The sequence below is a fragment of the Ptychodera flava genome, chromosome 22 (assembly GCF_041260155.1).
Source record: "Ptychodera flava strain L36383 chromosome 22, AS_Pfla_20210202, whole genome shotgun sequence".
Taxonomy (NCBI): Eukaryota; Metazoa; Hemichordata; class Enteropneusta; family Ptychoderidae; genus Ptychodera; species Ptychodera flava.
In genome coordinates this window covers 221,831-247,350 of record NC_091949.1, presented here as the reverse complement: position 1 = coordinate 247,350, position 25,520 = coordinate 221,831, and the positions used below count along the sequence as shown (strand labels likewise).

Here is a 25,520-nt window from a genome sequence, read left to right as displayed (position 1 = left end):
AAACTGATATTGATAGGTTACAATCACTTCAGCATAGAGCAGCCCGTATTATTCTGAATGATTTTGCAAGAAACGGACATAATTTTGTTAAAGCTTGGCCACAGCTGCTGGCTACTTGGGGCTGGAATACCATTGAGTTGAGGCGTCGAGGCCATGTGTGTCACATGATGTTTAAATGTTTAAATTCTAATCAAGGGGACATTAGAAACCCTTTTCGATTGCTATAAATCAACACATCGTTATCAGACAAGAAATTCTCACAGATTTATTCTTCCCTCTTATAGAACAACTACAGCACGTAATTCCTTTATTTATCGTGCAATAAATTCTTTTAACAATTTACCTGCTGTTTTTCATCATATCACCTCTGTACGCCAAATTAAACAAATGCTTAGAAATATCCTCCAGTGTGGTTATGTGTAGGTTTTGCAGTATTGTATACATTTGGTATATGTTGTCTTTTTGTTGCCACGTGATTTTACTTTGTCTACCTTGTTATGTATATTGCTTTTTATTCCCTTTAGTGTTATTTAAGTTTTATTTATTTCAATGTTTTATTTTATTTTACACTGGTTCTCCCTGAAAATCAGTACATTTTTGACTGAGGGAGCTAACCAGTATAAAGATGAATAAAAAAAATGAATAAGCATTAATCTATTTTACCCATAAAAATACACATGGAACTCTATTTGGTATGCACATAATTTATCGTCAGCTTCATATGGCATCTTTTGACTTTGTAAGTTGTCGCTTATCTTGGCCAAGTTTAAACACGATAAATTAAAAACTGTGACACTGTGCAATACTTCATTGGTTCGACGATTTAATGGCATTCCACATTTCGTTTGACAGAAAAATGAAATTTTAAAGCGGCTCGACAGTTGAGCTATATAATTGTAACTCTTCATTTTTTAATACTGAATTCTCACCAAACGTTAAGCACAATTTAGTATTAATAATTTGTACAGGTAAGTCATGTTTCTTCAAAGAAGGCAATCTACGGTTCCCCACGCTCCTGAAGTTTTAAGATAAAAAATTACATGATTGTTTGATGAAAACTAGAAAAAGACTTAAAATTGTGATCAAAATGTAGAAGCAAAATAACTTGAGAGCGCTAAGCGATTACAGCGCATCATCATAAATATCAGCACTCTTAAATTTGAGAAATTACAATTTCGATCAACGTAGTACCTCAGCCACATAATCACAAATGTACCCTGAGTTCTACTGACACTTGAAGCTTGCCATAATACTACTGTAACATTTCATTTGGTATTTACTTGAATAAGAGTAAGAAATCTGCCGCTTCGCGGGTTACTCCTGGTCAAAAATTTATATTTCCTCGCCTTACTGAAGAACTACTTGCATCAGTAAAGCCCGGGATATCGCAACTCACCATGATCACGCTTTGCCTTCTCGCATACTTTGGCGTATTTACCACTTTTCTTCAGCTTCCTAAGGGCAGCATTGAACCATTCCATTACACGGCTGCCCTTATGCGTGCCCAGGTGCAACCCTTCGCTGCAATTGATCACCTCACCAATTGGCTCAAGTCCAGTTGGCGTGCCTCCGAGAATTCCTGCCTTTCTATAATCACCGTTTTCTCCAACCCATAACAGTCCAAATGCTGCATCTATCTATTTGTAATGAGAAATGTGAACTAAGTAATTTTTCATTTGCAAAGAGACACATTGTACGTGGTTGCATACACATATCCTGTCCTTACGATTCTGATAGTATTGTCGTTCAAACACTTATTCACCTCGGTAATGCTAACGTTAGAATGATGATATTATAAACACAAGAAGCGTTCCTTCGAAGTATTGAATTAACCCTTTCACAACGAATCAATTTTCGGTGAGTATGGATTGTGACCACTGACAGATTTGTATATTGTGTATGCCATATTTGGGGCAGGATCACCTCGTGAAACACCTGACATCCCTCCTTCGTTGTTAAATTGGAGGTTCACATATCTCTCTTTATTCATACGGCGCTGTGCTGACTTATTATGTACACTGTGTTGTGTTCGTCACATATAACAACTACGTAATGCGAATTTTGACCTATGATTTGTGCGTTACCGATGACATGATTGCTATTAATATACGGGGTACCTTTTTTGCTTCGAAACCCTCGAGAAATCCTGCAGGAAATTCAAAGTAGTGCGTTTGGTTCAACTTTAGTAATGCTAACGTTAGAATGATGATATTATAAACACAAGAAGCGTTCCTTCGAAGTATTGAATTAACCCTTTCACAACGAATCAATTTTCGGTGAGTATGGATTGTGACCACTGACAGATTTGTATATTGTGTATGCCATATTTGGGGCAGGATCACCTCGTGAAACACCTGACATCCCTCCTTCGTTGTTAAATTGGAGGTTCACATATCTCTCTTTATTCATACGGCGCTGTGCTGACTTATTATGTACACTGTGTTGTGTTCGTCACATATAACAACTACGTAATGCGAATTTTGACCTATGATTTGTGCGTTACCGATGGACATGATTGCTATTAATATACGGGGTACCTTTTTTGCTTCGAAACCCTCGAGAAATCCTGCAGGAAATTCAAAGTAGTGCGTTTGGTTCAACTTTAGTGATTCAGCTCCTTTAACCATATTCTGGATGAGACAACGGCCGTTGCTGTACCAACCATTGACGTAACCTATTTATGAGGTCAAATTTCAAACCATAGTCATAACAATGCAATAAATTCACCCTGTCCAGGAAACAGAACTTGTACCGCAACTGTCCAGTAATAGTGCAATACAGTAACCTGGATATTGTGTGCAAACGTTTGTGTCTATGAAAGAAGCGAAATAGAAAATGTGGTACACGATTGGAACTTATCTGGGAGAATTGAATCTCAGTATTTTTCAAATTTCTCAAAAGTATTGGGTGCCCTATTGCTGAATGTTGTAATATTACAAATTACTCATAAAAAACAAGTTAATTGTTTGAAGACAAAAGCAGATGAGCTTCTATTTGCAGATGAAACCGACATTAGTTCACTATCCAATATCCCAAATTAGTTCCAATCGTGTTATGGTGAAATTATTGATATATAAGGAAACTAATTGACTAACAGTCATTTCATTATTTATTTATTTATTTCTATATCCAACACAAGTATGATACAGTCTAAAACCTTATTCATCCGCAGTAACCGGAAGAATTTGGTAACAATAGATAAAATGTAGCAATACAGGACAAGAAAGACTGCTAAAACAACTGAGGACAAGAGATCAAGTCAAAACAAACGCTTAAAGGTTTCTCGTAAAGCTAGAGACATAAAACATTTAAAATTAGCAGACATTGATATAATGTATTATATTGCCTTGGAATGCTATTCAAAATTCAATAGCTAGTAATTTCAACTCAACCAACAGATTCATTAAATGTCATTCCTGCCTGGTTAATCGCTCTTGAATGTTAATTAAAACTCGGCTGCCAGTTAGGGTACCAAGACAAGAAATCAACCTCTTTAATCTAACAATTTTCTTTGTTTATGTGTGTATGTCTGTGTTTGTTTGTGTGTAAGTGTTTGTGTTTGTTTATTTGTTTTAATAAATAACAGCGAAAAGCTGTTTTGTTCATCAATAAAGAGCAGTTTATTTATTTATTTATTTATTTATTTGTTTGTTTGTTTATATGTATTTCCGATGGTTAGGGTTAGGGTTAGATTTCAGTAGGGGTTACGGTTAGGCTTAAGTTAGGGTCACGGTTAGTCACTCTCTCTTATTACCAGACAAGAGAAGCAACTGGGATTCAAACATCTGTATTTTCAAGTCAAGAAAAGCACACCAAATAAATGCTAGACAATTGAAATATTGGGTTTGTGGCGGCAACATGTTCTGTACTCACCACACCTATCCTGTAATTCGATGGAAAGGGCAAAAATCAGCGATATTTAGCATCTTTCTCCTTTGATTCGTACAGTTTGTACGGCAAAACTTATTTGTCACACTTTGGCGGGGGATATTCCATTTCAGTTCTGACGAAAGTTTTTTTTAAATGCTACAAGCAGTGTATCCAGCGACAACTTTTTCTCAAACCTTTTAAGCATGCCGAATAATCTTTGAGCATCAGTAACAATGGAAACAACATTGGTCGTTAAAGTGTTCTTGGTGACTAGTGTCACGGCTAGATCCCTGTAACTATAAACTGTCTCCAAATTGTGTGCACCACTAAAATACCCTTATTATTGGCAATTATTTAAAAAGAAAGACGAATTACTACACACTATAGGTATAATTACGGTGCATTTTCAACATCTCAGACCATTTCGACAAGTAGTTTATATCCTCTTGTAACATTGAACAGCAATCCACACTTCGCAATATTTTTAACAACATCAGATCATCTGCAAAGCCTAATGAGGCAAACTTAAAATTGCCCAAATTGCCGTTAAAATCAAGAATGAAACACAATAGTCCACGTTGTGACCCCCTTGGAAGCCCTAAATGAACAATGGTAAAATTCGCTGCGAAATAAAACGATTTTATTTAACTTTTACCTATATTCTTGCCACGCAGATCATTCGGATCAAAGTTTCCAGGGTTTCCAACTGGAACAAAAAATCTCGATTCTCCGCCGTACTTCATCCATGAATCCGATAATGCCATTGCCTGCACTATCCCACTCGTTTTTGTTACGATACACCCATCATACTGCCCCGATAGTATACCTAAGTAAAACAAGAACGTTCCTTAAAGGACCAGTAATGATAACGTATTTGATTTTTTTCACTTTTTAAATGTCAACCATTAAATCTTTTTCTACTCCGAAAAGAATGTTGATATACGAAGTATTAAACTTGTCAACTCAGCCTGTGCTTGTGTAAACTGCACTGTTACTGTTAATATGTGAATTCTGGTCCGGACTAAAATTCAAATCGAAGCAATAATATAGACCTATGTTGACAAGCTAAACAGTTGGTGTTTCAATGTTTTTTCGGGAGTAGAAGAAGAACTTACATTGACATAAAATAATAAAATAAAAATAGCGAAATATAACTATCAATAATAAGCATTACGGGCCATTTAATGAACACCAATATGATTTGTATATGTAAATCGCAGTCACTTGAAGTCTCATCGAGCCATCACATGATCAAGCTGATCTATCTTTCATTTGATTGCAAGATCACGAGATTGACACGTATTCACCTCCTTCCCCTGTGACCTACTTCGTAAGTTCATTGTAAGAATTCGGTGTGACAACATTAATTTCAGCTATTTCGTTTTGATATTTACCCTTTCCTGCGACTTCAAAATCAGTCCCAGGGACCGTTCCATGGCACCATCTATAGTCTCCAGGCTGCAGAATATATTTCTTTCCGGCCTCCTTGCAAACTTTTTTAAGAGGTAAAAATATAGAGACGAAGTAAATTGGTTAAATGCATTTCTTTACAAGATGTTGACAATTCGATGACTCCGAAAACTATTATTTTTTTTTTAATCTGAGGCAAAACTCTTAGTTCGAAGAATGCCAATCGAAAAAATAACATGACTGTATTGGATGGATATTACCAATGCACCAAATGGTACAAAATTATTTGTAACAGAACTCAGAATCAATGTCGAATACATAGATCGTTCGATTTGGTTGCTACAATTATCCTCGCGACTTCCGCACATGCATTACTCTAATTGGCGCACATATGATACAAACTCAAACTTTTACTTTTTCTAAGCAAAGTAAACTTTCATTATTTGGGTCAACAATGAAGAGGTTTACCCTGTTGGTGTACATGTACGTGTATTACCTGCATCGAGAAGATCAGGAAAGAAACCTTTAATCTCTTGCCCACTTCTGTTGAATGCAACATTTTGACAAAGTTAATTCCAACTGAATTGTGTTCCAAATAAAAGGCTACCCAACAATCTGTAAATCTTGTAGCATCATGTTTTGAAAAAGGCATTTTACACAGGACTCATTTCCTACTTACAAATGTTCCTATGGACGTTAAAACAACAAATATAGCAAACAATTTACACTCAAGCGTAGAACAGTCTCATACAAACGACTTTGTAACTTCCAAAGAGGAATACAATGTTGTAGAGCAATACACGTACGCATAGTGCAATGAGCAATTGCACACAGCGTCCACCAAAAAGATGTACGTCCTGTCATCTTTTTCTTTCGTCAGTCCATCCAGCAGAGTATTGTCTACCGCACTTCTCATTTGATGAAACATTATCAGAGTCAGTAACAAATCTTCTCGACTTTGTAAACCTCGGATTACTGGAATCATGTAACCACCATTGTCTAACTGCTGGATGGGGTGAGATAATATTTATTGAGAATGCGGTTAATATTTCATAAACTAATTTATATGGCACGCGGCACGCCATTATTCACGACTGGCATAAAAGAGTCGGCCCCTCCGTCTTTGAACATTAGACGTTTACAGTTATATTCCCATATCCCTCTAAAGTCGCACACGTTTGGATAGTAGCAATGACAGTACAAATACCCCTAGTGATTGACAGACACATTATCAATAGCAGATCGGAGGTGTAATTGTGGCAGCATTTAGATATTGTGTCCGTATGTAGCTCGATTTTTCTCGTGCTTTATCTAAATAGGAAAGCAGTTCCTAGTCACTCCGAGAACAAAACCTAAAGAGAAAACATAAACACGGATGATACCCATACTAGATGATAAATAGTAATAACAAATCGCGCCATTTACAGTGTGAAGCCTGATATTTGTCTTATTTTCCTTCTTTGAAGTTATGTTGAAAAGTGCAACATTCTTAGTCAGACTGTGTAATAGTTGGTTGGAAAAGCTATTTCAATATGAGGAATTCAATTCAATTTCGAATTAGACTTCAACAATAAGCACTACTGGTACGTTTTATACAGTAACCATTGGTTTTACAATAACATAGGTGAAAACCAGCTGTTTGCAGATGAATCTGAACCAACTGATGATCTCTTTCATATCCAAATTATACTGCCTGGAACGCCTTTAACCACATATGCTGCAGAAAACTCCATCGATCGCAGTTGTATAATCTTCAGGTTATGTATTTTGCTCCGATCTTTAATTGTCATTGTTTTTCTACAGTTTCCAAATCATTTAAAATCCTTTCGAGTTCATTGCTTCTCTTAACACTCCTGAGTAAACAACGTTACTTACTTGTTCCTTTTTACTCTCATCAAACATTGGTTGGCAAATCCAAAATAATCAATGAGTTCTGCCCTTAAAAATAGAAAGGGCTTAATTTCGATCAAACATCCCATGTTCACTAAAGTGGGTTGTCTAATACAAAACTGTTACGTGACTACTATAAAACCACATAAAAGTGACGAAGGACCTTGTACGGGCCATGCAAATGACAAATTAAATATGCCTAAATGGCCACCTCGGGGTAACCGGACGGAGGTGGGGGAGGACAAGGAGAACTGAAAGAGCTTTTCTCAAGCTCACAATATTGTTTATAAGGAGTCACCCTGGTTACTGAACTCTGATACCAAGTGACATATATTTTGCAATGTATTTGAGTACTTAACAATTATTCAAGAGAGTTACAATAAAAATATACAAATTTGTCAAGGCAAGACGTATTTAACACATGATGCAATTGTATAAAAACTGTTGTGTAGAAACAGAGAATCACTTATATTATCTAATAGAATGAAAACAATTCTTAACTGTATGTTAATTTATGAACATCGAATGATTCCCTCTGTGCTCTACGACAAAAATGATCTTTCCCCCGCTTTCTAATTGCAGATTGTCCCTAGATGATATCGCTAATAACAGATTAAACTCTCTGAATACTGATCAGTTAGTCCGAAACAATAGTAAAACAAGTAAATATTTCATGGGAACGTCAAGAGGTGACAGGCTACTTCGGCCTTTATCAGCTTACCCAGGCAATGAAATGTAATCACTTGACTTACATAACGGGACAGCATTACACGAGCCACGGGCACACTGACCCGACCAGACATCACAGCATGTAGAAAGGGAGGTGAGTCCGGAGATATTCCAATAAAGGTTTTCAGGTCATTTCGCAAGTCACGATATTTGGGTCGACTGTCAATACCAAAGTGAAAAAGGTCATCATGATGTCCTCCTTTGTTAAACAGAGATCCTGTCAAATATAGGTTCATGAGAGACGATAACACTTACGGACATTTCACAATATCAGGTAAACATACACGGGCCTTCTATGACATCGCTTACCTATCATAATGTATGGTGAATAGGTTTGTCTCAATCGAATCGGATCCATGCTAGATTTATCTGGTTATTAATTACTCGACTGTCCCACAACAATTCCAACTTGAACAACACTTTATAGAAATAGCAGTGCAAATGAAGTGATAATTAATCTAGTAGTTGAACATATTGGTTTACCATTCTCCAAGGCTTTCTCCATGTCTTGATGACATCACTCAACAGTGCGATATTACAAGGTTATTGCGAGTTAACATTTATGTCCGAGTCTACATTGTGCAGCAGAAGCATACTATGTAAGAGAACATCAATCCCAGTATTTTGTGAATAACATTGTTATTATTATATGTTGTACACCTTTATGTCCAATTTCAACAGCAAAAGTCTTAATTAAAGCTTGGGATTCCCTTCAAGCACTGCGTCATGCGATTGCGAGCAGAATGGGAAATCGTTCAGCGCGTCTGCTAAGCGCAGAGAACAAAATTTAAACCAACGCATCTCATTGACCGTTGTCAACATTATAGTTCAGCAGCACAATTTTACTCAAATTGACAGGTTTTGGACTGACCGTCATTCACTCCGTTAGATACTGAATGTTTAAATGTATATATTTTGTTAAAATGTTAAATCATCCCTTGTTTTTCCTGTGTTGACGTACAGGTATTGTGAGGTCAAAGGTCAACCATTGTCCGATAAAATCTAAAGTTATTGTACTCAGCGTCAAACTTATGGACTCCAGGTAATCTAATAGGGCAATTTACTGTACGATAAAACTCCATGCGTTACAGACGCAGGTATATAATAATTTTAATTTTATATTATGATATAATAACAATATACCACCTCAGCTATTAGTAAACCATTCGATTTCGACCAGTACACTCCAAATATGCACTGGCTATCGTTGATGCACATATGTCGTGAACTGGTCAATCTGGTGGTATACTGTTGCCGGGGTGAGGGGTGGGGGTGGTTTAATTCTTACCTCCACAAGTTAACAGGGGTTTACTATTATTGACTACAAAAATATGACATTCATGCTTGCAAAAAGGGAACAATATGGCTTTGTCGACGTACCTTTGGCTGACACACTAAATAAGAGAACAGAGATTGTGACACACCACTGCATATTGCATCTACAGTATTTAGACGAGAGACAAAGTGCTGACCTTCATAGTTTACAAACCATTGTATGCTAATATGTAAAAAACGCCGACCTCCAAATGATTGACAGGATCAAATAGATTAACATATGGACCAACGTAAAGTCGACGGACAATAGTTTATTCAATGTAATCTTTTAATCGATTTTCTTCAGTGCATATTTCACCTATTTAAATACACTCAAAGAGATTTCATTCAGCGCTTCAATTCAGTACACATCAAAGCAATGAATTTAGCGACAAATGTTCTTGGTTTTAGAAAGTTTGCATGGCAGAAGAGGGGAAAGAATTGAAACCTTGCTGAAGATAATCAACCTTTCGGTGAGATCACAGACAAATAGAAGGACAGACTAGCAACGGATATTGTTCAAGGTGTACAGCGCTTACGTTAGCCCTCCATGTTCGCCTTGCCAAAGATCGCTCTCGCCTATCTTTTCCGAAGAGTACCGACCATGCATCCTTCGGTAATTTCCGGATTTTCGCAAATTTTTAAGCGAAAGTATGTTCGGCAAAGTTTGTGTTGTTGTTGTCGTGTGGTACTGCGCGGAATTGGCGTGCTGGCGAAAACGAGAAAGTTGTGAGCTTCGGGAAAGTGAGTTTTACCATTTTAAAAACTCCTCTTATATATTTATGAATATATAATGATTGTGTTTGAACCAAATTTGAAAGTCTTTTATCGATACTGTCTGGTTTTACTCAATGGTTTACGGTCAGTCCGTCGTCCTTTAAAAGTTGGTCATGGAAGGACGTGGTTATGAAACTGCTGGCGTGTTATGTTTTGATTGGCGTGAAGCAGTGTTTCTGCCCCAAGAGCTCACAAAGTAAGTATGGTTGCTACGCGACTGGCAGCACGATGCCATCTCGTCGTACTTTTCGCATAATGACGTGCAATTGTCAACCGCGAACAAAGTCTCCAAAAAATGTAACACCTGTGAAGCTCATTTTAATATGAAAAGGCCACACTGTAAAAATAGCGGACGCTAGACGCGTCTTTACGCGTTCAAAATGTACATGTCGGTGTTCAAATTTGAACGGCTAGTGTTCATATTGTTAACACTAGTGTTCATAATATTAACAATGATGTTCTAAACCTGAACACTATGTGTTAACAACGATCTCCTTCAAGTGTTCAAAAACTCAGCATCACAGAAATTTTACAATACTGTGAAACAGTTAACAGTCTTTTGTGTTTTTTTCTTTACAATGGCTATATTAAATTTACTATTGCTTCACTGTCCGGCAAAAGTACACGGATTTTGGTGTAACGAATTTCACACTAAGTGAAAAATATTTACGGCCTATAATTGCTGAAAGCATGTTTTTTCTAAATAAGGAAGTATACAAAATAATTTTACACGTTTATTACGGGTTGAAAGTTTAAAAATTAGAAAAGAAAATCAGAAAACCACCATGAACGTTTTAATTTTAACATCGGCGTGCAAGAGGCGTTCTACTTGTTAACACATGGTGTTCAAGTTTGGTGTCTTTTCCTATCCCATGATGCATCAAAACGGAAGTTGCGATATTTTTCTTGTGAGCGCACCCTGAAGTCGTGATCGTGCGGAAGCAAGACCAGAAAGGGTAAGTTTCCTCTCCAATATAGTAAAAGGTATTAGATTTTTGAAGCATCTATATTATCGTCCTTTGAAATTAATTGTATTGTACCTTGAAATAGCTTAACTACGTGAAGAAACCTTTTTTCTTTCAGTGGCTGCTATACCAACAACTAGCTGTGACTACGCAGTGGTAATTTTAGCCATGGCCTATCGATCGATCTCACTCGGGTCGAGGGTCATCGCAACACAACTGAAGCGATAACCCTTGACCTGAGCGCGATCGATACGCCTTGCATAGTACCGCTGCGTAATCACAGCTAACACATGTCTTTTAGTAAACACAATCGCATGTAAAACATCAGTTAAACATCGTAGAGTATACAATGTATTGTTTCAGCATATGAGAGTTTGGCTTTTTAATTTTAATCAGTTCATGACAAGAAGCAGCAAATATTTTGTAACAGTATTGAAGAGAGGCACTGTATATGAAAGTCTCCCCTTTCTTTAACCTAATCAGCACCTTGTCTTTCATTTAGAGTTTCATCTCGCCATATTACCTATTGTTGCATTTTTTCAGGATGTAAAAAGTTGGATTTAACTGAAAATTGAAGAGTTGTTATAGAAGCTGGTGGTACAGATAACGAAGAAGTTGAGTGTACAGATAGCTGTCTGGAAACAAGCTTGAGAACCTCAGTTCATCTCTAATGTAGATTTAAACTTCCAAGGGTCAGTAACTGAATTTTGATAAATTTCTGTATTTTTGTTCTGAATTAATCTAAGCTTTGGTACCATGCTATGATCAACTAAATAATGCCGGAGAATAAGCTTTCACAGGCGTGTAGTCTTCCTTATTTAAATTAAAGCTGAAAGCGACAGACCATTCAGAGTAAAAATGTCCACTCGGAATTACTGATTTTTCTGAAATTTTCACTCTGAATTTTCTGTCACTTTCTGCTTCAATTTTTCATCCCCCTTGCATCTGATGAAGGAGACTTCACGTACTTTGAAAGCTTATGCCCTTGTAGCATTTAGTTGACCATAGCCTGCTACCAAACCGTAAATTATTTTGTATTGTAGCTCAACACGTCTCTTGTACTTAGCAACTGGTTTTTAGCTTTGCTGTCAGCTAAATAGGTGGATGTGTAGCATTGTCCTCAAATTTGTACATCCAAAGGTGTTTCTTCAAAACAGCCTGTACGAATCCTTTAATATTTGGATAACAGGTCCCAAGAGATTACCCTAATCAGATATGTTCAAATTATGATGAAATATGCAAATGTATATTTTTGAGGCTAATTTTGCTATTTTTTGGTAAAAATCTTCTTCTCTTTTACTGACGTCTTCAATATTTGGTAAACATGTCCCTAAAAATGACCTTCTTTAAATTTGTGCTAGTTGTGATGAAATATTCAATTTTTTATATTTCATGGCAATTTTTGTCATTGTTGGTCAAACAATCTTTAAAAAATCTTTTTTCAAAACTGCTATTCGAACAGCTTTGATATTTAGGACGTAGCTTTGATATTTAGGACGTAGACTGATAGTCTATTTCAGATTGTTCAAATTATGCAGAAATTTGCAACTTTGTATTTCTAGGACATTAAAGACATTTCAGACATTTTAAAGACATTAGGGATTACCAAAATGTGATATATTCAAGTTATGATGAAGTGTACATTGTTTTCATTTTAAGGGTGATTTTTACCATTTTTGGTAAAAAAAATGTATAAAAATTAATAGCAGGGTACACCAGAATTCGAAAGGTCTTTACGAATATGTTTTAAATTTCTGAGAAGTATATTTTTGAAATGTCACCCATTTATTTCAGGGTTTATTTAAATATATTACAAACAAACAAACCTTTTTGTTTATGAAGGACTTTGTTGGACAAGAAAATAGGTTTTACCTAGCCAAGGACCCACTTTCCCCACTTTCTGCATGTTGGCCTTACTGTGACACTTTGAAAACTTGACATGCTGTGTTTACTTTAGTGTGGACAACTATATACCATGTGCACCAGAGAAGCCTTGACTAACTTCTTTTTTCTTCAAAATTTACTATTGTCTATATAAGAGGAAATGTCTTTTAAGAAACCATCTTACAAAAATGGAGTATGCATTTCATACATATACGTCTTTTCAAGACAATAAATAAGCCAAATTTTGAGCTTTTTCAGATGATTTTTGTACGTTTTAAACAAGTATGAACATAAAACGTAATCCACAATATGGTGATTTTTATTGCTTATGTTTTTGATAGGAAGGTGTTAACACTGTTGGTTTTTTCGTCTGACAAACTTTACATACAAAGTTGCAATGTTAATTACCCATTTTACAGTAAATTATTATATTTTACTCTCGAAATGTTTTGTGTATTTTTAGAATAAAATAATTTTACTGAATATCAATGGTCTGTAATTTTATTTCAAGGCTTGAACATCCCGTGAACGCCCAAAATTAAAGGTGTTCAACAAGCGCGCATCATGTGTTCTAGCCTTTAACACACTTATCGTTGAACGGCGTCCATGCGTTCAAAAAGTGTTACAGCCCTTTGAACGCGTAAAAGCGTTCAATTTTTTGAACGCATTTCCTGTGCAACGTGTGTTCAGATATGGAACACCATGGTGTTCAATATAATGTCTGATGAACACGTAGCGTTCAAAATCTGCACACGTGTGTTCAAAAATTGAACGTTGGTTGAACACGTAGTGTTAAATTTCTGAACGTCTGGAGGCGTTCAAAAAGTGTTACAAAAAGGCGTTTAATTGGTGTTCTATCCTTGAACACTTAACTTTACAGTGCATAGTCTACCGAGACGACAATGGCACAAAGGCATGCCGCGTTGCTAGTCTGTCTCTCTCTATGCCTATGATGTGATTAGTAATATCCTTAAATTTTAAGGAGTCTTGGAATACAATTATAAAATTACAAAAAACAATGTCCGTGAGACATTTATAGTTTACAACAACGTTTTCCTATCTGGCAAATTAAGCATAAGTCTTTTGAATTTTTACTATCCACGTTTGGTTCAACCAACCAGTTACATAAACTATTTCACAATTTATGTAAATACCACTTTGGAATATGATAAAACGAAAGTCAACAATTGTGACAAATGTTCAATTGTGCATTTGTTGGATCGTGCTTTAAAATATGCAGTTTAGGTATCGAATCGAATCCAACATAAGCAATTCTTTGTCATTCATTCATTCAGTACAGTTGAATGGTCAGAAAAAGTTCTTAATCTGACAGGGTAGGCAAAGATATTGTTACATTACTCTACTCTGAATGAAGTTTAAATTCATCTGCTAAATACTGAATATAATAATTCTCGCAGAAAAATCATGTTTCAGGATCCCTTTTCTGCAGGCACTATTCCATATTGATTGTGTAAAGCATTGAGGTACTCGTTTCCACGAGGGTTGTCAACAACTGAGGAAGGAACTTTTTGCTACTATTGTCCTAATATCTTTGTTGAGTCTCAGTCTGATCCGGGGTCGTGCACCTTCCAAAGAAGCTCGGGGGTCAGCCTCGAGATGATATCAGCTCCGCAGGTAGGTCTCAATGGTGTTATGTGTGCACACTAAGGTGAGATCATCCCAGTTAATATTATTTTCATTCACGAGAGGTCTCTGAGGCACGGGCTCTGGGAGGGGCATCTTGAAAAATGGGTAACCTTGTTTCTGCTACTCTCTAAATGTTTGTTGAATACCTGTTTGGTGGTTCCGCTAAGTAATGAGTGGATACCCCCTTTGCTGCTACTCTCTAAATGTTCATGTTCAATTCATGTTCAATTCCTGCTGGGTGGTTCTCTCTAAGATCCTAACCGAGCTTGATGGCATAAAATATATAAGCATGGGACACCCTCTGAAGATGCAGAGAGACTTTGTCTTGCCATACAAGCATGCTGGGCAGTCACTTATCCTTACCCCAGCTGCTCTCCAGCAGCATAGCCATCAGACTTCTTTGACGGACTTGTCCAATGTCGCTGACTCAGTTGGAAGAAGGCAGACTGCTGGAGACTCAACCCTTTCACGTTCAGCTTCAGTAGCACAGAACAAACGTTTGTGCCGTACGATATCGCCCACACTCTTGTGGACCTTCTGGCTACCCTGGTAGAGGATTTGCAACCAGAATTCCGAACAAATGTGCCTCATATCTTGATACATGACAACATAGAGAAGTTGTTTAAGTTGCAGGATCTTCGAACCAAGGCTAAGATCTAGCCAAGTTGTTCGCCGCCTTCTCACCCAAATACCTCTACAGCTGAAACTTGCTCCAGACAAAACAATGATAAAGTCGAACCATGAGACGAGGTGCATTATCAACAGCGGGGACTTGTATCGTAGTAACAGCACTAGTGGCATGGCCAATCTGTTGTATGATGCAGTGGGGATCTGTGTTTGGGTTGAAATCAGCAGGTTAAACAACCCTACACCAGCAGACAGCTATGCAAGAAATGACTGACAAATTGTTGTTCATCACTGGCGGGACACTTCTTATCGATTGCATCAAGTTGAGAACAGAAAACGAGTTTGATCAGTTACTGGCAGATGTTTTGCTCAAAGCAACAAATAAACACCGGGTTAGTGTTGCCATCAGATTTGTTGGTACTGCTTTTCATGTTGACTTATTTGGTAATAAGACTGGGCACATTCAGTTTAAAGACCGCAAAAGGAGCATAAAAAGAAGAAAAGAAGAAAATTATCCTACTGGACGTCAAATACTTCCCACAACTTCTAAAGGACGAAGAAATAAAAGATGTTCTTGTCTCCATATAAATAGGCGCCAGCATGGAGATACCGTCTGTGGATTCACAGAATTTCGCCCCTTAGACATCAAAGATGTCAAGGGTGTGGAGAGAGCGAAGAGAAAAAAGAACCTTGGAAAGGCCTTCATCCTTGTTTATCAAGACGATATTGTGGTATGGCCTTGAGGCCGGTACAGCCTAACAAGCTTGTCTCAGGTATAACTTACCTTGGTATTGTTGTCCCTAAAGGCACAACAATAGAAGCCAGTAAGTCATTCATTGCCTTAAGGGGTCACACCATGAGCAAGAGCATTTGGCGTCTATTTAGTTGCCTATTAATTTCTTGCTACCCTCCAAATGATTATAACCATTCGCAGTATTCATGTAGATGCATTTAGTCTTCCAACATCGGTGAGTGCCTATAGATCCATTTTAGAGCTCCTTCAGCACTCCATCATACTATTTTACCTCTACATTACTTTATACCTGATAAATGTATTTGAAAATGACAGCGATTCCCGACTGGACCTACTGGCCATTTTGTTAAGAGTTCATTTCATACAAAATGTACAAAACTTACACGAGTCATTGCCTTCCTCTGGTGCAACAGTTACAGTGACCTTTGGTTGACATTTAATTTTCAGAGCTCTTTCAATACCCCCTCTGGCTTTTGGATGATGAAATCATTTTCCTGCAGATAGAAAATAAAATAAAGCACTTCCGAACTAGTCCTGCCGGCCATCTGTCTGCATCACTTTTTAGAGTTAGGCAACAGTGTTCATGTCTGCATTACTTCACAGGGTAGGCAACAGTGTTCATATCTGCATTCAGTTCTCAAAGTTAGGCAACAGTGTTCATGTAGGTTGAGCAATGACTGCAGCTGCCCATCCTAAACAAGTCTGTTAAGTTTGTTCGCAGCTCAGAAATTCTGTCAGCAGGCTGCTTGTCAGTTCGTCACGTTGTTGGTCAGGGCAAAACATACTGACAGATGTGAAATGTAATTGAAATGTAAATGAAAAGGCTTGGCATATCCACAAGTTGAATTTTTTGCCCAGAAAATATTAGCAGTACATCCTTGTCTTGAACCTGAGATCTCTTTATGAGTCTAACACTCTACAGTTGAGCTAATCTGTGGCTTTTGTCATAGTTGGAGTTTCACTGCTTACATAAACGCTGACCTAATTTTTTACTGTAAGGTGAGAAGGTAAGGTGAGTCATTGATGCTGGTCATGAGCATAGGGTGACCGCCAAACCATTGAAACAAAAACATGCTTTTCTAGCTGGAGATAATAGCCTTCAGGATGTTTTCATTTCACACCATTAACTTAAACATGGAAGGGTTTACAGTCTGCTGTAAGAGCAGTGCATACCATAGCATACTGAATAATTGTCGTTATGACAGTGCATTATTTATAACACCCATTCGCCATTGTGTTCAATGTCATATCCCCGATGATAAGCACTATGGTTGTCACAGATGATTGCAAAGATACTGTTTTTCATCGCTAAATGCTACTCGCAAACTTATTGTTGTACTTCAATCATCGATTCAGTTGTGCGGGCATTGTTGCAATGTCACTGTTTTGGGCTAGTTGCATACTAATTCTTTGAATCTTTTACTAGGCGCTTTCTTTGACGAGCTAAATGGCAGAGGTAAATTTTAAAAACTCACTCGCCAATGTTCAGTTGCGCATGGGCCTTCCCTTGGGCACTCCTTATGCGTATGGGGGCAATTTCCCTGGGCTGGGGCCTTAAAACCACGGAAACAAAGCACTAATCCCCTAAAGTTGTACGGAACCGGGGGTTGTTTTTAATATGGTTTGATCTTCCATTTACCGATTTAAGGATCCTTTTTTAAAAAAAAGAGCCAATAGTTTATAAAATTGGTAAATGAAGGCCCATAGACCCTTCTCAAGTGACCATTTATTTTAGGCGTTTAGGGTGTGGGAACCTCTATTTGTTGATTTAAGAGTCCCAACCAGGGGTGGTGGTCCAGAACCCGTATTCTGCATACTACCCCTAATGATGTGCTAGACTTTGATTCATCGTTCCTAATTCAAGTATTCTAACAGTTCACCTCTTCAAGAGAAACAGCCAATGTCGCTTCAGTATCCAATAAAAGATTTCAGAGGTTTCTTTATATTTAAGACAATAAAACTACAAAATGTCTGTAATACTTTTTATTACTCAAACTCTACATAGGTATTTGAAAGGCGTCTCTGTGAATTTGTCCGTCGATATATTCGTTGCATTAATCCTATATACAATTTCGTTTTCTATCCTTCCTCAACAATATTTAACACTACATATTTTGTTTGTCCAGCTGAAAATATCTCTCAATAACTTGTACCTTTGCATACATAAGATTTACAAATTTTAGGAAATGTCTTCATGTATTTTTCATCTGAAGATACAGCTTGAGTTATTCCATCAAAATATTTGCGAGGCTATTTCCAAATTTGCATTTTATACTTTCAAATACGTTTTCCAGCAAAATCATGAAGATTGACACCAACGCTGGGGTTTAGATACGGAACAAGAAGGTTACAAATATAATAGGCTAACGAATTTGACCTATTTGCCGATCACAAATGAGTAAAAAGTAGTCTATCGGTATGTACCCATCCTTGAAAGATAGTTGTTTCTTATTTGAATAATATGGACAAGTTCTGTGTGTTATATCTTCTTATGAAACATAGTATTCAAAGTTTTACCACCAAAATAGCAATGATCGCCATCTAAGTTTTGTTGCTAAATATAGATGCACGCGGAGTACATCGAACACTGCCTGAAATTCGGACAAATTTGTTATAACACACCTCATCCGCAGTCTGTGTTCTGATTTGTCAAGTGATAGTCACGTGAGATGCGTTCTCTTTGTGCTGATCCACGTAAACGATGTTATCAGGCATCAGTTGTCGGAACTGTTGCCTGCCAGGCATCAGTCCACACAGCTGATGCCTGCCAACTCCAAAAAACGAAATTTGCGCACGCGCAAACGGAAATCTGAACAAAGATGTCATCTCCGGCCAAGCAAAACGATAGTCGAGAAATTTCTCTGTCTATCCTACTTTACTAAAGAAGAACTGAATACTGGTTTCCAACAAGAGCTCGAAAGGGCGACAACGATAATCAAAGGTGCATTGAACGTTTTGCAGAAGTATTGCAACACAGCTGAGTCAGGAAAAACTTAGTTCTTGCCTAACCACTCCAACCGCAGTTCTGTCCATGGTACCATCTTATGCATAGATATGAATGAGGTGTGTTTTAAAACAGATTTACTGACAATGAGGGTAACGGCATTTCTGTAACCCCTTGGGCCTGTGAGTCACCCAAAAAAAGTGTTCCCCTCTGCCTTCGGCCTCGAGAAACAGTCTGCTTTTGGGGGTGACTCACAGTCTCTCGGGGTACGACGTATGCAGTTTTCCTCATGGCTAGTCAGTATGTGTAAACCATTGCATGCGCGACTGTTATTACAGTGTGTAGTCTGAGCCTTAAATTCATATTCTAGCAGAAAATGCGTACATTTATTTTTGCACATTAACAAGAAAAAATAACGTCATTGCGATCAGCCCTATTTGGGTGGCATATTGTATCAACTTTCACCAGTACATCAAAACGAATTCTCAAGCATGATGAAACCATACTAGTTAAGTGCAAGAATCTCTAGAAATGCGTTCCCTAGCAACTACGTCGTACGGAATACATCTGGTGACAAGGCTTTGGAAAGTTGGTTCCAAGCTTGGTTTCTCCTTTCCTGGTGCCGGTAAGAAAGTAAACTGCTGAAATAAGCAGGTGAATATCAGTAGCATTTCATTCTTTGCCAACACTTCTCCGACGCATACACGTCGTCCGGCAGAGAATGGAAGGAAACTGTCTTGTTTTGGCAAAGCCTGGCCATCCTCGTCTAAGAATCGTTCTACAAGCAGAAAAGAAAATTAATGAAATGAAAGCTGTTTTCGATGTAAGCCATTTTTTCATGTAACACTAAACATTTAACACGCAGTTATATGCAATAGTGTATTCGATTCGTAATGCATTCCTATTGAATGTTTTCTCTACGTTCAGCAGATTACTGGTATAAGTCAATAGTCAAACCAGACTGAGTTTTTCCAAAGGTTAAGCGGGGTTTCTAGTGTGTTTATAGTTCAAATCTGATTGAGAAAAACATTTTGCGGCAACAGTAAAAATACAGCCACAGTAGCAAACGTAGCATACCAAAATACTTTCTTCTTCAACTATCATATACTTTTGTATCAGTTAGTCGTTTCCAAAATAGTGCAGCATTTGGAGGCTAAACAACCACCAACCAGCCATCACAAGTGAAAATAAATCTCAAGATTTCGAACAGTTCACGAAATATGTCGTGAATTGAAGTGACCCGACCATCACCAACTTGAGCAGTTTGATGTCGATTTGTTGCAGTTCTAGCGCCCCCCTCCCCCACTCCCCTTGACTTCCCTCTATTCTCGCCGCAAAAACATATGGGTTTTTGCGTCGAGATTGAAGAGTAAACATTCATCTACATCGAAACGCAATATATTACAGTATAGCAGTCGAAAAATCAGAACTTCCCTCATATGTTTTCAACGTGATGTCGTTCAAAAATGTTCACTGCTACTATATGTCATACAATTTCTGTATGTTCGCTGTCTTGTAGCATCTGATCTAAATCAACCCCTAGGTGAGAACCCGCTGAGAAGGTACTTGCCCTGGCGTCTCCAACGAAATTTTATAGTAGTGTAACAGCTTATTGAAGTTCACAACTACTATAGAGAACAGGATGCCTGTCATTCACACCAGATCAGTACACTGGCCTAGGGGCAATTACAAATGCTCAGAACAGACATTTTATTCAATCACATACGCACTTCATGAAAGGTGTCAAAATTGGGCTGATGTAACACATTTGTATAAACATCGAGAACAGGAGTATTAGTGGATGTGTTATAATCCCAAATAGGCCAGTTTCTGTGTGTGGGATAAGTTGCAATGGCCCCTCCCCTATAAAAAATACCGCCACTGATACGGTGTTGCTCACATTTGATCAGAATTGATACATACTAGTATTGGTACCAAAGGTCAACGATGAATGTTTTTTCTATCTCTTCAGTGCAGCAAGATTCTATGTTGATGTTATGATAATGATTTCTACACAGTACAACCAGAAAAAACAAGAATGACAAAATCAAATTAAGGTCTGCAACTAAGGTACCGGACGCAAACTTTAGAAATATTCATATCAACTTCTGTAGCAATGGGGCAAGCAGATCCTACATACAGTAGCAAATGTCCATAAAAATCAGCCAGAGAAGGCTTGACAAGAAGTAAAGGTTGGAGACTGGGGAAAAATAATGTGCAAAGGATCAGGTAAAAAAATTAATGCTAGCTCATCAATCTTCTACACCCTAACCCCCACCCCCTTGGATATCATATTTTTCACCTTTTGGCATTGACCGTGTTTACATAAAGAGCTACAATGGCCGGATGGCAGGAAATGTAAAGTAGGGGAGCTATTAACAAACTTGGCGATATTTAAATGCTATCAGTACTGTCATTCAAATCTTAAGTTAGTTACAGATAGTGAAAGCCGTCCACAGGGGTGGGGGGGGGATTATGACATCGGGAATTATCCTTGATCCAAATTTCTTGTACGTTCTTGTGTGTCTTACATGGAAAGGTTGCAAAAATTGGTCCGCAATGAAAACATTAACGTCAGTTTTGTTTTCTGGATCACATTTTACTCCAAATTTATACCAAATATGACAAAATTATGTTCACAGCCTTAACAATTGTCTCACAACATAACCTGGGCTGGTATAGGTCATTTAAGGTCACAGACTGAGAAAATTTCCTATATTATACGAATTTAGGGGTTTCCCAACGCTTTGAGCAGAATATTTATCTAGTAACTAATGACATCCTTCGGGACTTTAATACCAAATTTAAAAAGCCATCAGACAAGTGGTTTTTGAGAACAAATTTTCTTGACCAAAAACGACAAAATTGTCTTACAAATACAAATCTGCATATTTCAGGATAATGTATACATATCCTACAATTGTCATCCCTGGGCATCTGTACACCAAATATAAAAGCTGTCTGTCCAGCAGTTTTAAAGAAAACAGATGTTGACCAAAATGACAAAAATGTAGAAAACTGTAATTTTGCCAATTTTGTCGTAATTTCAATAAATTAGAAGGGTAACACCCTTGCAAATATCAAACCCAACTTTGAGAGCAATTGGGCCGGCAGTTTCCCAGAAGAAGAAATTTTACTTAAAATGAAAAAAATTACCAAAACAATTCAGCAAAAATACAAAATTAAAGATATCTTCACGATTTACATAACACTGTATAGGCTCCATCTAAGGTACTTAAACACTAATTTTAGCTCATTTGCATAATTTGGGCAATGCTAACGTCATTTGAACAAAATCCCACCAATAGCACAGGATGCATCCACACCAAATACCGAGCTAAAAAGTGCAGTGGTTTGCGAGTTTTTCATGTTTACGGACATACTAAACATACAGAGATACTATAGATACTATAGATACTATAGATACTATAGATACAAACATACAGACAGACATACATACATACATACATACATACAACATACATACATACATACATACATACATACATACATACATACATACATACATACATACATACATACGTACGCCATCGATAAATTCACATGAATGAGTTGCCTGTATTATAGTATAATACACGTGAATTCACATGAATCCACATGAATACAGGCTTGCCTAATACAAAAAATGGATTCTTGACTATTCATCTGTATATACACTCTTCCGCTAAAATACAGGCAATAATCAATGTTAATACAGTAAGTATTATAGGGTTTTTATGCAGTGATCATTATTTAAATATATCACATTTGGGCATCCCTATGAACCTGTATGCCAAATATCAAAGCTATAAGCGTTTTGCTGAAATAAATTTTTGACCAAAAATGACAAAAATTGCGTTAAAATACAGGGATCTATATCCAAAATATCAAAGCTGTGTGACCTGCAGTTTGAAGTAGAAGATTTAAAGACGAAGATTTCTTAATATTTTTTGACCAAAAATAAGAAAAACTGCCTTAAAATACAAATTTACATATTTCATCACAATTTTAACATATCTAAGTAAGATCATCCCTAGGGATCTGTATACCAAATACTAAAGTTGTCGGATCAGCAGTTTCAGAGAAAAAGATTGTTTTTGACGGCTAACAGAAAAAATGCCCCTAAATACAAATATGCAAATTTTACCATTGTGACAATTTTTATAACTAATGTCACCCCAAGAGAACTGCATATCTAATTTCAAATCAATCGGACAAGCGATTTCAGCGAAGAAGATTTTGATGAACTATTTCTTGACATATCAGCCTTGTTACAAAAATTCATTAAATATGCGAATCTGCAGTTAATTTACATCATGCCTCTGAATGCTTTAAAAATACTGTGATATCAAGATCGGTACCATGTTTCATCTTATTTGCTGCAGCATTTTCAGACATCACGCACTTAGTGCGAAAGTTCATCAAATATGCAAATTAGCAATGAATTGTTATGATCCTCCTTAATGTCTTCACACAGTATTACAACACTATGAGATCAACATCTGTACGATAATCAAAGGTACATTGAACGTTTTTCAGAAGTATCCCGACGCTGTTGGATAAACTTCGTTCTTACCACACCACTCCAACTCCATTTTCGTGTGTTCTACGTTCTTAAATGCATGAATGTGAATGAGGTGTATTATTAAACACCTATTGCCTGGTCATGAGGGCTATAGCGCCCGTCTATTACCCCGAGAGGCCGTGTGTTACCAGAAACACATCGCTATTCCCCGAGGCCGTAGGCCGAGGGGTATAGCGATGTGTTTCTGGTAACACACGGCCACGAGGGGTAACAGATGAGTTGTATAGCCCGAATAAAGACCAGGCTATAGGTGTTTTATAACCACCACATGCTCATGTTGTATTGTTGTATAGTTTTAATGTGTTTTGATATTTTGCACCACAACAATCCACTGTGACAAGTTCACTGGGCGATGTTTCTACAGCGGTTTCAGTTGTACGTGGTACTACTTTCTTTCAAAAAAAATATTCTAAACATACCAAGCGACATCCTTAGTTGCACTTTAATATTTTCCGTCGATGAGCTGTTCAAGTTCCTACGCTGTTGGAATGTTGGAAAATGTTGGAAAATCTGTTTTAGAGAATGGGTCGTCACGTCACGTCACGTTCTAGTCACCCGCCATTGCTACAAAGCTGCAGATGACACTACGGTCACGTGACCGGGCACTTTTCCAAATTTGGTCAGAACTATTTCTCTAGGGAAATAGCTTTTCAAAAAATGCCCTCTGACGTCATTTTTGTCGGTCTGATGGGGACTAGACGTATCTATTTTCACGTCACGTGACGTATTCTGGCGAATCGCGACAAGGAATGAGCATGTGGCGTGTTATAAAAACACACATTGACTGGCCACGAGGGTAACAGCACGTTTGTAACCCCTCGGGCCTGTAATGAGCCCTAAGACAGACAGTTTCCCGAGGCCGAAGGCAGAGGGAAACTTTCTGTTTTTGGTGCTGGCTCATAGCCTATCGGAGTACATACGTAAACTGTGACCTTCATGACCTGTCAGTATGTGTATTCTTGTGACAGCTTACCGTGAAACGTTCCTATCAGGTTAGTAAGTCCAATCGTTGAGGTAATTTCAGCACATCCAGGATGCACTAACAACATACTTTAAGCACATCCAGGATGCACTAACTACATACGTTTAGCACATCCAGGGTGCACTAACAACATACTTTTTCATTGAGGTTTATTGGGAACTATATGAACAAGAAGAAAATGCGTGTGCTGGGATTAAAGGAGCTATCATCTCAACCTCCCTTTTAGCTACACAGTAACTTAATTTCAGAAATTGCGTTATTTTGAACTCAACCTACCCGGACGGAATTGCTCAGGCTCCGTCCAGTATTTCTCATCCATGTGCAGCTTCCAGAGGTTCGTCCATATTTGGGTTCCTTTGGGAATGTTATAGCCACCTAAGTAAGAAGGAATATTGAATATTAACAAATGTAAAATTGTCGAGATATACCATCATGACTTCAACTGTAAATCACTCTCGTGGCATATCATTTCCATAAACAATCATTATTTATGTAAGACTCGACGTTTTTACAAGTATTGTAGCAGTTCGGATAATCAAGCAAACGCATTTGAAAGAAAGTGTTTCATCGCAAACCGTTATTCATAGTTGATTGGTAATGACTACTATAGTAATAAGATGCGTTCTTCTATTGATAGAATATTTTTTAAAAACTCTGATGGAAATACTATTTTTCATTAAACAGGACACATCGCTCAAATGTGAATATTGTCAATAGTTATTCCTGCTCACGTACCATCGTATCATTTGATTATCGGGATTGGCTTAGGCTTAGTCACGTGGTTAATAACAAAAAGTGACAAAACATGGTTGAGGGACTGGACAGTTTCTTCGGCTTGGGGGAAGGCGGTGAATTTATGGGGGGGATTCATCCTGTTTTTGACTTTGGTGAGGGATGATCACCATATTTTTGAAATGACCAATCGGGGGGGGGGGGGGGTTAGTGTGTTTTTGAATTTTGACACGGGCTCATACTTGCTTAAAATGCATCGTGTCAGCCACAAATTTCATCATTCAGTTGCGCTTCCTTCGGGCACGTAACTTTAATAATAAGACATATTTTAAGCACGCCTGACTGTAATATATGAGACACATATGTCAGAGATATCTGTATGTTTAATATTTTTCAGCAAGCTCTTCGAG

The 25,520-nt window shown here is 37.6% G+C and overlaps 2 protein-coding genes across 4 annotated transcripts in view; both read right to left on the bottom strand.

Annotated features, from left to right (window-relative positions):
- Positions 1-803: 803 nt before the first annotated feature.
- Positions 804-9,401, bottom strand: LOC139122419 (uncharacterized). 2 transcript variants are annotated; one of them, XM_070687795.1, is made up of 9 exons: positions 9,280-9,401; positions 7,923-8,116; positions 6,087-6,286; positions 5,777-5,823; positions 5,265-5,363; positions 4,526-4,696; positions 2,538-2,674; positions 1,397-1,637; positions 804-1,015 (listed from the first exon to the last, which is right to left on the bottom strand). In XM_070687795.1, the coding sequence occupies exons 1-9, from the start codon at positions 9,329-9,331 to the stop codon at positions 984-986; spliced, it is 1,173 nt and encodes a 390-aa protein (XP_070543896.1). In that variant the 5' UTR covers positions 9,332-9,401; the 3' UTR covers positions 804-983. The 2 variants fall into 2 exon arrangements, with proteins under 2 accessions (XP_070543896.1, XP_070543897.1); XM_070687796.1 differs by lacking the exon at positions 9,280-9,401 and adding an exon at positions 8,383-8,543.
- Positions 9,402-17,832: 8,431 nt separating this feature from the next.
- LOC139122416 (steroid 17-alpha-hydroxylase/17,20 lyase-like) overlaps positions 17,833-25,520 on the bottom strand; it is a 29,696-nt gene continuing 22,008 nt past the window's right edge. For both annotated transcript variants that reach the window (XM_070687792.1, XM_070687793.1), the window contains 2 exons: positions 24,655-24,753; positions 17,833-19,589 (listed from right to left, as the gene is read on the bottom strand). In XM_070687792.1, coding sequence (XP_070543893.1) covers positions 19,321-19,589; positions 24,655-24,753 — 368 coding nt within the window. In that variant the 3' untranslated portion in view covers positions 17,833-19,320. The remainder of the gene's footprint in view (positions 19,590-24,654; positions 24,754-25,520) is intronic.

What these genes read in the sequence shown, in the direction of transcription:
- LOC139122419 (XM_070687795.1), bottom strand. Translation starts at nt 9,331, where the DNA reads ATGCAGTGGTGTGTCACAATCTCTGTTCTCTTATTTAGTGTGTCAGCC. An exon ending in ATTTAGTGTGTCAGCCAAAG is followed by an intron (nt 8,117 to 9,279) that starts GTACGTCGACAA and finishes TATATTTGACAG; the next exon opens with GATCTCTGTTTAACAAAGGA. An exon ending in TCCTGATCTTCTCGATGCAG is followed by an intron (nt 5,364 to 5,776) that starts GTAATACACGTA and finishes CTCTTAAAAAAG; the next exon opens with TTTGCAAGGAGGCCGGAAAG.